This window comes from Pleurodeles waltl, chromosome 4_2, assembly GCF_031143425.1.
Source record: "Pleurodeles waltl isolate 20211129_DDA chromosome 4_2, aPleWal1.hap1.20221129, whole genome shotgun sequence".
NCBI lineage: Eukaryota > Metazoa > Chordata > Amphibia > Caudata > Salamandridae > Pleurodeles > Pleurodeles waltl.
In genome coordinates, this window is record NC_090443.1 from 691124358 (window position 1) to 691139779 (window position 15422).

The window sequence follows — 15422 nt, forward strand, 5'->3', positions numbered from 1 at the left end:
GGTCATGACCGCCGTGGCTGTCGGAGTGGGGAAGTGGCGGTCGGTCGCGGCGGTGACCGCCGCTTTCAGAATGCCATTTTTAATACCGCCGGTCTGTTCGGGGTCCGACCGCCGCCTCTCCGCCGACCGCCAAGGTCAGAATGAGGGCCTATATCTCTATATATATATATATATATATATATATATATTTATATATATATATATATATATATATGTATATATATATGCGTCAAGCTAACAAACAGAAAACATGTTAAGCTTCAATGCATAAAACATTCAGGTCCATATTAATACTTTTTTTGCACCGCATTTGCCTCATTTTTTTAAGCAAAAGCGGCGTTAACTTACAAGATATAATTGTATTTTGTATGTTTACGCCTCTTTTGCATCAAAACATTATGTAAATGCGGTGCAAAAAAAGTATAAATCTGGGCCTCATAGTTTTACACAATTCTCCATTTATATGATGCCCCTTTGAGTTTGGCTCATTGCATAGTATAATTTTTGCAATGTCTCATAAAACAATGTATTAGTCCAACGTGGAATGTATCTGTACCTTAACCCCCTGGGAAATCTAATATATAATCCCAAGGCAGTTATTTTGAAAAAACCTCCAAACCTCAATCCTCCGTACAAAATATAGAATCATAGGTAAAAGACATTGTAGATATTCTGAGTAGGATTGTTGATGATAATGTCTGAACCAGGCTATCTGCCTATGACTTTAAATGCAACATCTATGTATAGAGCATCAATCATCAGGGTGGGCTGAATATATGTAAAAAAAAATTGTGTTCACTGTCTTGGCAAACAATAGAACTGTGTCGAACAGAGAACATTTTTTTCAATGATTAACTTGATATTGCTCTGCTTTATTTCAATGGAGATGCTATAATGAGTCATTAATATTAGACATGTCAACATATGTATTGCTGCAAACAAAAGTGTATGTATGTAAGGCAAAGCATCACAACAAAATTGTAGGTAATTGCCTAAGGATTCTTAGTAAATTATCCCACCTTTAGCTTATGCTAAACTTACCTTGTAGACCAGAATTGATGCGAGGTCCAGCGTGTAAACAGAAAAATAAAGGCAGAATTAAGTTAGCGCTTGTCACTTTTGACGTCAAATGGTCAAAAAGAGTTCACAACACTGCAGTGTGGGCAGCTCCAGGAGGTGACACATTTTGACTGGCTCCCCCAATGGCCAGACCAGGACCTGACAAATTCAATGACACCTTATCAAACTGCAGCATATGTTAATTCATTATTGCAGCCTTATTTATGAATCTTGGATGAGACAGTGAGTTAATAAAGTCAATAAAACAGAAAGGGAATGATGGTGAAGGTGTGACAGTCACACAGTGAACACAGTGGGGTGTCTTGTTCCATATAAGTGAATTGGTAATCCAACTAACCTTTAGGGACCTAGACACTCACACTACTTTGGCCTTTACTGATCCTGTGGACACAGCCTATGCTTTATGAAAGTAGCTCATTCTCATTGCCAGATCACCACGTGACTTTGTGTTATAAGAGCTGCAACTGCCAGTTTTGAATGCTATGAAAGTCTAAACTTATTGAAATGACCTTAACAAGCTTCTCCAGAAGCCTTGACAAACTCCAAGTGACAAAACAAGTGTCGGCTGTTTCCATACCACCACAGCTGTCTACGGCACTAATCATTTGGCTGTATTTTCAATACTGCTGATCTTATTATTGTAACAATACTAATGTATCTCTTGTACACCTCATGACAAAATGTATCATTTTGTGTACAGCAGCACATGTTAGTATTACTTTTATGCAGATTACAAAGAAACAAGCTGTATATCTGAAATTGTAATAAATAATGACCACGCGGTCCATATCACAAGATTTGAATATTGCCTTGTATACATTTTTTTTTTATATTCTGTGGAACCCCTTAAGGTGCGCTCCAGATAATCTGAGTTTACTCAAATGAATCAAGCCTGAGCCCAAAAGACATATGAACATGACTTATTCTTTTTGTTTAAATAACACAGTTCATCAATCAAATTTGCTGTGCTTCATTGTGCAAGTTGTACATTGCTGTGCTCTTTAGTAATGACTGTCCACCCAGTGGTTATCTCTGTATCCACCATCACAGCAGTTGTCTTCTAGGTACAAAAAGTTACAATCGCTACCATTTCTGTCTACCAAACGTTTAACCGTTTTTGTTTTTTACAAACAAACTCTCAAAATGGGAGTTGGTTTCTGAAAAAAAACAAAAAAAAGCTAATGACCCCTAACACCTGGGAGTATTCTCCCAGGACATGAGGGTTGCTATTATTACTTTGAGTCTCTCAGTGCCAGGTTTTACCTGGCAGTGATAGACAGGTAAAAAGGAGTTTACATTTTCTACCCTAAATAGGATGAGTGCTATAATGCCCTTTCTCCAACTGCCCCTAGTTCGTCAGGCCATCAGAAGAAGCTTTTCATCAACAGAGCCACCAGAGGCTCTGTCAACAGAAAGCTTAGGTTCTTCTTATCTCTAAATGAGTTTGGCAGACTGAGAGTTTGGCAGATAGGCTATCTGGTTGCATTTCACCTGTGCACCAAACTCTAAATCTGGCCCTAAGGCATTAGGCAAGTGGCCACACCATGGGGCAGAACAAACATAAATAGGCAACAAAACATAATTGTTTGACCCTGCCAGCTCTGTAGGTTGAACCACAAACAACTTGTCTGTTTCCCTTCATTTGTTTTACTGCAATTTATTTTTGTTGGTCTTAGAAGTCTGTGAACTCTACCACTGCTACCAGTGATAAAGTGCTTGAGTTCAGTCCCCTAAACAAGCTACATTTTGTTTACACCTGATTGGCGTATTTAATTTACTGATAAGTCCCATGTAGGGTGGTATACCATATACCCAGGGCCTGTAAATGAAATTCTACCAGTTGGCCTGCAGCACTTATTGTGCCACCCACCTAAGTAGCCCTTAAAACATCTCCCAGGACTGTCATTGCAGCCTAAATGCAGATTCAAATTGCCAATTTGACATCGCAATATACCCATCTTGCCAAGACCTAAACTGCCATTTTATTGCATATAAGTCACCCTTAGGTAGCCCATAAGGAAGGGTGCATTGTAATTAAAGGGTTGGACATGTACTTTCAAGTTTTACATGTCCCAGTAGTGAAAAACTCCTAAATTAATTTTTCACTACTGTGAGCCCTCCCTGTACCGCAAGATAACATTGGGCTCCGTCATTATACTTTATAAGTGCTAATTTTTAATAAGGGACAGATAACATTAGTATCAATAAAGTTGTAATTAAAATCATCTGTAATGGTAATGTCAGATTTTAAGTTGCAATTTTGAAAGTGCCCTCTACCATTTGGTGCCTGCAGCCTCCCTGGGTCACATGACTGGGTGTAATTGGCAGTGAGGACCTTGTGAATTCCTCCCAGACAGCGCCCCAATAGATGGATTATGTGTGCCTGAATGAGTCATCTGCTGGAAGGATAGGGGACAAAGCTGCGCACAGTCCCACCTGCAATTGAACAGTCTGTGCTCTGCCTTCTCACAAAGGGCTTGTCACAACAAAATTGTCTCTATAAACAGCTTTGGGCAAAGGCAGGAAGGCAGGAAATTTCAAGCACTTCAAAGCCACTAGAAACTTCTCTCACATCAAAGGCAGGACTGGATATAAAACCAGAGCCCTCAAACTCACTCTTCAGTTCACTTTCTGGACCTTCAGAAAAACTCTCAAAGGACTGTCTGCTGCTGTGGTCTACTGTGTATTCCACAAGACTTCCTTCCTTCGCCTGGAAGGACTGCTTTGCTGGCTGGAGCCTGTCTTGAACCCTCATAGGCCAGCCTTGCTGTTGAGCCCTACATCTTCAACTGAACCTTGGACTACCATGATGACTCCAATGCTAGTTTTCTAGCCCCCTGTTCAGAGCCACAGGGGCATAACAGGTTCTAATCATCATGAACTAGCACCTGGACCCAGCTGGAGTGTGTTCCTGACCCCCAAGTGTTGTTCCTCACGTCATAGACCTTTGGTGGTGGTGCTAAAATTGCTGAGTTCGCCAAAATCCAAAACGTTTGGGTAAACACTGCTCTTATAACCAAGGGAGGACCTGGACCATCCCACTCTTCGTTCAGCCCAAGGTTCATGGCCAGTCAGCATGGCTTGGGGGTAGCTCCCGCTACTTTATTTTCTGCAGCAGCAAATCCTATTCAGCGGTCCTCTGTCAAAGAATTATGCAGCCTTCTGGAACTCTAGTCAACTCCAGCCTCCTGCCTTGTCCCTCTGGAGATTTTCAAGTTTCATAAAAGTGACTAAGTCCGAACATAGAAATCTGTACTGCGACTTTGTCCAGCCATCCCCTGGATGATGATGCTCCCTCCTCTGACACAGCCTGCAATCTGATGAACTTTACCTTCTCAGAACCTTTTCACCAGAATGTTTTCTAAGTCAGAAGGTTTGTGCTGGCAGGGCCCAATCCACTACTTATGTCTGATCGCTGTTGGTCATATTTTCGAATTTTACCTGGTGTCAAGTGACTAGATGTTTGCGATTGAAGCTTTGATCTGTTGGGTGCTAATTTTTAATAAGGACTTTAAAATGGTACTAGTAATTGGACTTGTGTTGTTTTGGTGTGAAGTAGTTTATTAAAATTTCCTCTATTTTTCTAAATTGGTGTGCGATTTTTCGTATGTTTTTTTCACTTTATTACTTTATTACTGTTTTTGTGCTGCATAAGTACTTTACACATTACCTCTAAGTTAAACCTGAATGCTTTTAGTGCCAAGCTACTCAGGGATAATCAGAGCTTGATTGAGTGACTTGCTGTGGTTCACTCTGCCAGGTATCCTGCTGCTTGACCAGGGCTAACACGCCAGTCAAGCGACAATCCAATTTCTCACAATGTCCTTCAGCAGTATGGATCAGGGCTTTTATTTGTGCAGTACCATGCTGTAATGTGTGTTACACAGAAATCTCACGTAAATAGTTTGACACCAGAGTTGACCTCTTTGGCACTTTGATCTTTTAGGAGCTCGTTTTTACTAAACACTTTAAAAGCTAATAACTCTGGTACTACTGATTGAATTTTTGTCATCATGGTGTCAAATAATTTATAGAAATGTGTTATATTTTTCTAAATTGGTGCAAGGTTTCTTTTGTGTTGTGTTTTCACTTTATTTCTGTTTGTGTGCAGCATAAATTCTTTACACAGTGCCTCTAAGTTATGCCTGGCTGCTTTTTGTGTTGAGCTACCCAAGGTTCAGCACAGGTTAACCTTGTCACTTTTTGTGGTTCACCTTGCCAAGGATTTTGTCTTGTGCTTGATCAGAGCTACTGACCCGGTCAACCAACAACCCAATTTCTCACAATCATCAATTCTTTTATTAGACTTTCATGACTTCAGTCCTCAGGGACTTTGCAAATACCGCCCCTCTTTTTTTATACCACGATGTTGGTAATTGTGATCCAGATTCAATGACAGGGACAGAAAGAATCAGAGAGAAATAAACTGAAAAAGAGAGGGAGAGACGGGAGAAAAGAGAACACAGCCATAATCGATTCTGCTTAAATGATTAGCATTCATATGCAACCGAAGAGCCAGATTTGTGGCATAACTGCAATTGTACAATAAACCAAAATTGGCATGGCAGAGTGAAGAGTTGACTGGCATCATAAAGCTGCACTCTAATAATGAGGTCACATTACAATTAAAGCAGCTAATGAAGAAAACAAAGACAGCGCGGTGCAAGCTCTCCCTCCTGAAGAAAGTTAAGCCTTTCCATTGATGTCATCTCATCTTTAGCATTGTATATTCAGTAACTTTTAGTGAGGCAGCGATTGCAATTTAAATGGGTTTTCACACACAATACACTAACATGCCTCCTTGTTTTTCTTACTTTCTTAAAGGAGTGTATCGATGCAATTTTATTTGCATAGATTAAGCAGTGCTATTTTCTTTCGAGTACATGAACCTAGGTCTAAAATAATTATGGAAAGAATCTATCTTGCTGCAGTGAAGACTCTCTCGTATTATATACACGATGTTTGAATCAAGCACACATTATTAGCTTCATAAGAGATCAATATGTTTTTAATAACCATAGGTACCATGGCAAGAAGACACTCGTGGACACACAGTGCACATGAACAGTAACCAACTATATAATTTACACAAGGATTGACGATGGGCAGAAGTTTGCCAGTTGTACTCGCTAAACCAATATTCTCTGTAGTTAGTCACGGGATTTCAGCAATGAACATCTTGTATTATGGGACTTGTATCTTGGCATTTATTGTTGAAGGTGCATGCCTACAAGTTCCAGCATTCAAGTTTTGTCTACAAAACAAATATAATAAACTAGGTGAAGGTTCTCCCTTTGACATGGAGTATAAACCACGCCACCATAGCACTGTGTACAAACATTCCTACTCGACTATAGTTGTTTCAAACAAATCTCTTTATCAACGAGTTAGTGTAGGACAAGGATGGAGAGGGTTTACTATTATAGCCAAGCCTGTTTTCTCTGACAAACCTAACAGCAACCAAACTGATACAAATGCATTATTAATTTGACAAGTCCTCATGTAACGACAGTAATACATTTTGACATTCATAATCCAGAAAACGTGGTATATTTACAGTAATAGCAGTCTACTCTGAGCACGTTTTATCTTATTTGTAGCATGAAGAAGACCCATTCATTTTTTGTGGGCCTACACAATATTTATCCGCTGCAATATCAATCAATCTAAATCACGAAATAGTTCATGGTCAAGTTGTACTAGTACGTGAACGCTGAAAGACCCAACCTACAACAGTAACAGAATAATACCTTTGTATGCGATGCTATTCGATCTCAAAAGTCAAACTATGACTGTCACATCCAGCGTAGAAAATCCTTGCATGTCTCATTTTCCTCAAAATTGCCATGTAGTAATGGCACAATTTTTCTTTTAGAAGAATTTTTTGGTAAGAAAAGTAATATCAATATAATATTTATGTACTCTTTTTACTGTACCAATATGGGTAGCTTCAAGCAGAAAGGCATTATCATCTGTTACGGCAAATGTTATTATTGTTTCACGCACCCTGTGTGACAATAAACTAGACTTATCGCCAGTTTTAATTTCTTTGGTACAATGCATTTACCACCATCAGAATCAAAGGCCTGGCATACCTTCCTGTGATTTAATTGGGAAAGGGGTAAAAGGTTTTATGATGCAGGGGCGGCTGACACATATTAAAAGTGGTGGGGCAGGTGGAGGGGGAGTGGGGAGAGAGCAGGTGGGGGTGCAGGGGAGAGGGGCACGCAGGGGGACACAGAATTTTAACATTAAAAACAAATGTAACTTACCTGGAACTGCTGGTCAACTCGCACTCTTCTTCCTGGTCCCAGCAGCTTCAGAGACTCCCTGTGCAATCCCGGCACTTCTCTCATGCTGTTTCCGAGCATGAGAGCAGGGTGGGCATTGGTCTGAGCAGACTGGTTTACGGCTCAATCAGGTACATGGAGTCTGTGCAGTTTCTCCAACCCGTCTGTCAAATACAGCTGGGTTGGAGAAACCTAAGTGTAGATGTCTGTTTGGCCAGCCTAGCATCGCCGGCCCTCACACATGCGCACTTAAGTGCATTCACTCCTCCTCCTCCTCCCATGACCCAGCCGCGCCCCTCCCTGCACATGCTGGCTCGAGAGCTAGCAGCTGAAAAATAAAACAATATATTTGTAGGAAGGTAGCCTCTTCTAGCCTTGTTACCCCCACTTTTGGCCTGTTTGTGAGTATTTGTCAGGGTATTTTTACTGTCTCACTTGGATCCTGCTAGCCAAGACCCCAGTGCTCATAGTGGAAACCCTATGTTGTCAGTGTGTTTGATATGTGTCACTGGGATCCTGCTAGCCATGACCCCAGTGCTCATACGTTTGTGGGCCTGTATGTGTTCCCTGTGTGGTGCCTAACTGTATCACTGAGGCTCTGCTAACAAGAACCTCAGTGTTTATGCTCTCTCTGCTTTTAAAATTGTCACTGCAGGCTAGTGACTATTTTCTCCAATTCGTATTGGCATACTGGAACACCCTTATAATTCCCTAGTATATGGTACCTAGGTACCCAGGGTATTGGGGTTCCAGGAGATCCCTATGGGCTGCAGCATTTCTTTTGCCACCCATAGGGAGCTCAGACAATTCTTACACAGGACTGCCACTGCAGCCTGAGTGAAATAATGTTCACGTTATTTCACAGCCATTTTACACTGCACTTAAGTAACTTATAAGTCACTTATATCTCTAGCCTTCACTTAGTGAAGGTTAGGTGCTAAGTTACTAAGTGTGAGGGCACCCTGGCACTAGTCAAGGTCCCCTCACATTGTTCAGGGCAATTTCCCCGGACTTTGTGAGTGCAGGGACACCATTACACGCGTGAACTACATATAGGTCAATACCTATGTGTAGCGTCACAATGGTAACTCCGAACATGGCCATGTAACATGTCTAGGATCATGGAATTGTCCCCTCAATACCATTCTGGTATTGGGAGGACAATCCCATGCATCCCCGGGGCTCCAGCATGGACCCCGGGTACTGCCAAACTAGCTCTCTGGGGTTTTCTCTGCAGCTACCGCTGCTGCCAACCCACAGACAGGTTTATGCCCCCCTGGGGCCTGGGCAGCCCAGTCCCAGGAAGGCAGAACAAATGATTTCCTCTGAGAGAGGGTGTTACACCCTCTCCCTTTGGAAATAGGTGTTAAGGGCCTGAGAGGGGTAGCCTCTCCTGGCCTCTGGAAATGCTTTGAAGGGCACAGATGGTGCCCTCCTTGCATAAACCAGTCTACACCAGTTCTGGGATCCCCCAGCCACTGCTCTGGCGTGAAACTGGACAAAGGAAAGGGGAGTGACCAGTCCCCTGTACATCACCACCTCAGGGGTGGTGCCCAGAGCTCCTCCAGTGTGGCCCAGACCTCTGCCATCTTGAATGCAGAGGTGTGAGGGCACAATGGAGACCTCTGAGTGGCCAGTGCCAGCAGGTGACGTCAGAGACCCCTCCTTATAGGCTCTTACCTGGTTAGGTGGCCAATCCTCCTCTGAGGGCTATTTAGGGTCTCTCTTGTGGGTTTCTCTTTAGATAACGAATGCAAGAGCTCACCAGAGTTCCTCTGCACTTCTCTCTTCGACTTCTGCCAAGGATCGACCACTGACTGCTCCAGGACGCCTGCAAAACTGCAACAAAGTAGCAAGAAGACTACCAGCAACATTGTAACGCTTAATCCTGCCAGCTTTCTCAACTGTTTCCTGGTGGTGCATGCTCTGAAGGCTGTCAGCCTTCACCCTGCACTGGACGCCAAGAAGAAATCTCCAGTGGGTCGACGGAATCTTCCCTCTGCTAACGCAGGCACCAAACTTCTGCATCATCGGTCCTCTGTGTGCCCTCTCATCTTGACGAGCGTGGTCCCTGGAACACAGGAGCTGGATCCATGTGACCCCGGCAGTCCAGTGGTCCTTCTGTCCAAATTTGGTGGAGGTAAGTCCTTGCATCCCCACGCCAGACAGTAATCCTGTTGACCTCCGACTTCGTGGGACCCTCCTTTGTTGTGCTGAGACTACCGCCATGCTCACATTTCCTGAATGCCTGTTCAGGGGCTTCTGCGGGTGCTGCCTGCTTCTGCATGGGCTCTCTGTGTTGCTGAGCGCCCCTTCTGTCTCCTCCTCCAAGGGGCGATCTCCTGGTCTTTCCTGGGCCCTGGCAGCACCCAAAACCTTTAACCACGACTCTTGCAGCTAGCAAGGCTTGTTTGTGGTCTCTCTGCGTGAGAACAACTCTGTGTCCTCCAGCACGCCGTGGGATATTGTCTGACCAAAGGAAAAGTTCTTGGCACCTTCTTCCACCCAGAGGCAGCCCTTTTTGCACCTTCATCCGGGGTTTAGTGGGCTCCTGCCCCCCTGGACACTTGCGTGACTCTTGGACTTAGTCCCCTTCCTTTGCAGGTCCTCAGGTCAAGCAATCCGTCTTCAGTGCTTTGCAGTCAGTTGTTGTCTTTGCAGAATCCCCTATCTCAACTTTACTGTCTTTCTGGGGTAGTAGGGTAACTTTACTCCTACTTTTCAGGGTCTTGGGGCGGGGTATCTTGGACACCCTTAGTGTTTTCTTACACTCCCAGTGACCCTCTACACACTACACTAGGCCTGGGGTCCATTCATGATTCACATTCCACTTTTGGAGTATATGGTTTGTGTTGCCCAGAGCCAGTTTGTCTCATGTTGCATTGTATTGTGTTTGCACTACTTTCCTAAGTGTTTTACTTACCTGATTTTGGTTTTTGTGTATATTTTGTGTATTTTACTTACCTCCTAAGGGAGTATATCCTCTGAGATACTTTTGGCATATTGTCACTAAAATAATGTACCTTTATTTTTAGTAACTCTGAGTATTGTGTTTCTTATGATATAGTGCTATATGATTTAAGTGGTATGGTAGGGGCTTTGCATGTCTCATAGCTCAGCCTAAGCTGCTCTGCTATAGTTACCTCTATCAGCCTAAACTGCTAGAACACTACTAATCTACTAATAAGGGATAACTGGACCTGGCACAAGGTGTGAGTACCATCAGGTACCCACTATAAGCCAGGCCAGCCTCCTACAATATTGTTTTATTTTTCAGCTGCTGGCTCAGATTGAGTGGGGTGACTCTCCTTTGTCATTGAAAAGGAGCCACTGCTGATATGATGTCACTTCTGTTACCCCTGGCCTTTCTTATGTGGCACTCATAAATCATTTCTACCTGAATCTGCTCAACAGTTCAAACCTTGGCACTGTCTCACCTGGATGCAAGCAACGCTCTGCTTAATGGCCTCCCCAAATTGGCACTGACATGCTAGAAAGGCATCCTACTACTTATCTCATCAAGTGCTTGGAGAACTTTACTACATTTCTGAATGCTGATGGAAATGCAATGGCGTCCCATTCAGACCAGCTATATTACCTACTACCATACAGGAAACCGAACCTCTGTTTACCCTCAGAAGCTATTTATCTCAACAAAGAATTCCTCGCCAGCAGACAGCATATAGATGAATTGGAGAAGAAGAAATACGAAAAAGAAACAACTAGAACATCTATGATAACAGGATCTGGAACAGCTTTTGTCTAACTAATTTTGCAATTCATGAAGAATATAAGAAGACATGTCTTCAAGGAGAATGATCGCCGTGCATTATTTGAAATGTTCTGCCTTAATGTGAGCCATCACAAAATGTATTGCAGGTATTGTCACTCATCATCCAGTGCTCCATTGCTCTTTCAGATAGGTTCACGCTATATCAATATTTTTACATGTTATGATATGTTATGTTATGTTATGTTCATTAATTAATTGCAGACAATTCACTCTCAAAGCAGCACCCACGCACTAAGGATGGAGTATTAGACCAGGTGGTAGGATAGTATCTCAGCAAAACATCGGAAAAGCCAGCTTCTTAGAAGGTTTTGAAGGATATCAGGTTTTATTAAGATCAGCTTGCCATAGGTAATTTATTCAAGTTCCATGTGGCAGGATAGGCGGAGCAGCCACCACTTTTCACCTTGTGTATGAGACGTTTAGTGACCAGAACCATATCAGATCATCCTAACCTTTTGCCACACTGATGAAAAGTAACCCTGTCTATAATGGCCCCCACGTAAAAATGCTCTATAAACACGGCAAAGTCATTTGAAGAGTCTGCTCTTTCTGTGGGCAGTCAAATGGAGAGATTTAAGGAGTTTAGATGCTGTTCTGGGCAGGAGATGAAAGATCAGCCTGGCAATTGAGATTTGTACAACTTGTAGACATGCAAGCAACAAATCACGTATGGCAACATGCAAGCATTGCCCTGACACAATCGGCTGGTGACAAGGGTTTGAATAATAGTTTTTTCACATTGATGCAGAATCCAATTAAAGATATTTTTATGAATATGCACGACACCAAAGTAAGCACCACAGACTGCTGCAACTTGGTTTCTCTTGCTGAGAGTGTCATCTAAGAGACTACCTATATTTCTGACAACGTTTTAAGGGCAGGATGTGAGCCCAGTTCGTGTGGCCAACAGTCGTCTGTCCAAATCCCACTGCTCTTGCCACATAGCGTAATCTTGACCTTGTCTCTATTAAGATGGAGACATACTGCTGCACCAAGCAGGAAACCAAACACATACATTCACAGAATCCTTCTCTGGTTGCTTCCTGATTGTCTGCGAATTACACCACTAATTGAGTGTCATATGCATAGGACAGTTTCTCAAAGTCATATTCCCTGACAGCCTTGGCCAATGAAGACCCCTGTGACAACCCACAAGATGTCGAGTTGCCATTAGAATTAAAAGGAGGCAGAGCTATGGCCTGAGCTCTCTGGGCTAACAAATCTTCAAACCATGCCAAAGCCTGTGAGTACGTGCTTAGTTCCTGCAGTCATTTGATAAGGATTGAGTATGAAACGGTATCAAAAGGTCCTACAGGATGTGGGTTGCAGGTCTGCCCTTACCAGTGCTTCTCTTGATCACATCAGTGACTGCCAAAAGGGTGGTGCACATACTGTGCCCTGCCCTAAAGTCGGATTACGACGGCTCCAAGATGTTAATGGCTTCCAAATACTGGGACAACTGTTTATTAATAACGTTCCCCAGTAATTTTGCCAAGTAGGGCAACAGTGAAATATATATACGTGCTTTTATTGCGGATTGGTCAATCGTATTTCTGAAATATGCCCCCTGTTATTTCTGTATTGTGGCTGAAGGCTTAGTAATGTAACGTTTGCTACTATTTGCTGACGCTTGTATAGGCAGTCTCAGGGACTAGATTAGAAGGAACATATTGCTGAAAGAAACACTTTTAGCTCAATAATATTTTGCATCTGCTTGCCTACATATAGGGCAGGAATACTAGTAGAACGTTCATGATATTACTGCGTATGCCCATGGTTCTATTTGAGGGTGATTTCTGGGGGTGAGTTACATCAGGCTAAACTCTTGTCTTAAGTCACAGAGGAGTTCTGTGACATTATAGAAGAATGACCTAAACCAAGAGTCCTATTGTACGGTCAGGGAACTCAGATATAACTTGCACAGTACTTCAAGGGTACAATTTATCTCTTGTTATAAATATTATTAAACATATAGATACTGTACTTGCCACACCATTTTCCTTACAATTCTTGATAACTTCACAATACTTGGTAACTTACTCTTACATGCAAGATAATTTCTTCATGCAGATATGGACAGTGCATATATAACATGTGCCGTGAAAAAGACACAACAAAATCTAGTTTGAAATTTGTCGAAGACAGTTTAAAGCAAGTGCACATGTGTGCCAGCTAGCGGATTATTACTGCCCACTTATATTGAATTCAAGCAGAGTGCTAAATACATATGCTGACACGGATAGCTCCTTATTTAGTATAACCTGCGAAGGCTAACTGGTTAAGTGGCGCTTGGTAACTATGCTTAGTCAGCTGTCTTAAGTCCCTGGCAGCACTTGCTATCACGTCACAAGTGAACAGTAATACATCATTATAGCTGCGATGTTGTTTGCTATTACAGTGAAGAGTAGTGCTATGAACTCAGCGTAATATGGACTTAATACAAATGTATACACAGGTATTGAGGGCTTTTATATGTCACTTGTGCCCCCACTGTCTGTGGTTTATTAGGTAAAACAGGGTGCACTGAAGGAGACAGCTGCAGTAAACAACAGGTTCGCCAATAAGCAACAATGAGGCACACTTTTATTTTATAAACACACCAAGATATTAGTCACAGTATGTCACTGCGTTCACAAAATTCACTTGAAGTGTACATTAATAAACGCTAACCTTAAACTGTCTACTCGGATGCCATCACGTAATTTGCATAATGCTTTGGATTCACTATCATTTAGATAAGATCGGGAGGGTTGCGTCAGGATGACCAGGGCAAGGTTATCTCAACCTTTCTCAAGTGTACAGTAAGACCTGCCAAGAATTCTCAAGTGAATCTAATCAGCATTACCAAACATGCATTTCATTGTGTGAAAACTATGTTTTTTACAATTCTATGCAAAAACAAATTGTATCTATTTTAATGTGTACTCTATTGTAAAAATGAACAACCAATTTAATTTTTTCACATATTTCTGACTAAAACTTGATGTCTTTGTGGAAGGAGACAATTGTTTGTCCAGTTTGAAAAAAATGACCCGTCAGCAAAGATAAGCTGGTTAGTAGCCAGACACTCTCTTTTTCTGCTATAAAAGCAGCCGCACAACCGCTCACCTTCATTCACCACCACCATGAGGGGAGTCATCCTAGCTCTTCTGGTTGCCTTTGTAGGTAAGTTGACTTTTCTGTTCTTTTCAATGGAAACATTTGGGGTTGGATAGAAAATCTTTCTGATTTTCAATTTTATTTTTTGAAGTTTTTGGAGAGTACAGTACAGCTAGGTTTTGTTTTAGAGCACTTAGCGGAAAATAGAGGAGCAATGATGATAATCCTGATTCATTTAATGTAAAGAGTTTTAAAAATACGAATGAATTATGAATTTGATTCTAAGCCTCTTCTCACCTTTCTGTTTGATATTCCTCCCCACAGGCAGCGAGCAGTACAACTTTGGTATGTATTTTTTGGTTATAAGTGGTGTGTTTACCTGTTCCACCTCACTGTAGTTTAATATTTTGCGCAATGCCAGGTGAAGTGGCCAACTAAGCTCTCATCTCTGTGTCTTCTTCCAGAACCCGTCTTCAGTGAAAGTAAGACCTACGTCTTCCAGTACGAGGCCATTATCCTGAATGGGTTACCGGAGGTTGGCCTGGCCAGATCTGGAATTAAACTGAACTGCAAGGTGGAGATCAGTGGATTTGCACAGAAGGCGTATCTCCTCAAGGTGAGAATGAACATAATGTGAAAAGCACAATAACCAGATGACTAGATGTTTGCAATGGTAGCAGGATTTCCTACAATCACAGTATAAGCGATGAAAGTGCAGAATAAGTCAACAGTTGAATCATTCTTCAGGTAATCGAAATTGTGTTTTTTAAATTAATTTTGATCTCGTTTATTATAAGACAGTATTGTTCCAACTGTAACTTTACTAATGATAAAAAGGACCTACTGGATTCACGGTCACACACAAGTATAAATTCTGACATAAAAGTCAAATATTGGCCCCGATGAAATAATAAACGTAACTCTCTTGGATCCTTTTGAGTGGAACAAAAGTTGACAGTGGCATAGTTTTTAGTAGGTGTTTAATGGAACATACATTCAATCAACCAGGGTCGTTGAAGAGGAAGGTGTTTTTCAAACAAAAGGGATGTTTTAGATGAAAATAGTCTATTTATATACTGGAAATTCAACACACTGGACTCTAAATCCAGTTATTTACTGCTATAATTTCACAACAGTAATTTGTTTTACCACTGCTATGG

At 42.0% G+C, this 15422-nt stretch overlaps 1 protein-coding gene across 1 annotated transcript in view; it reads left to right on the forward strand.

Annotated features, from left to right (window-relative positions):
• The first annotated feature begins 14288 nt into the window (after positions 1–14288).
• Positions 14289–15422, forward strand: part of LOC138293930 (vitellogenin-A2-like) — a 76755-nt gene continuing 75621 nt past the window's right edge. The window contains exons 1-3 of the mRNA XM_069233208.1: positions 14289–14328; positions 14587–14607; positions 14727–14878. Of these exons, the coding sequence (XP_069089309.1) occupies positions 14289–14328; positions 14587–14607; positions 14727–14878 (213 nt within the window). The remainder of the gene's footprint in view (positions 14329–14586; positions 14608–14726; positions 14879–15422) is intronic.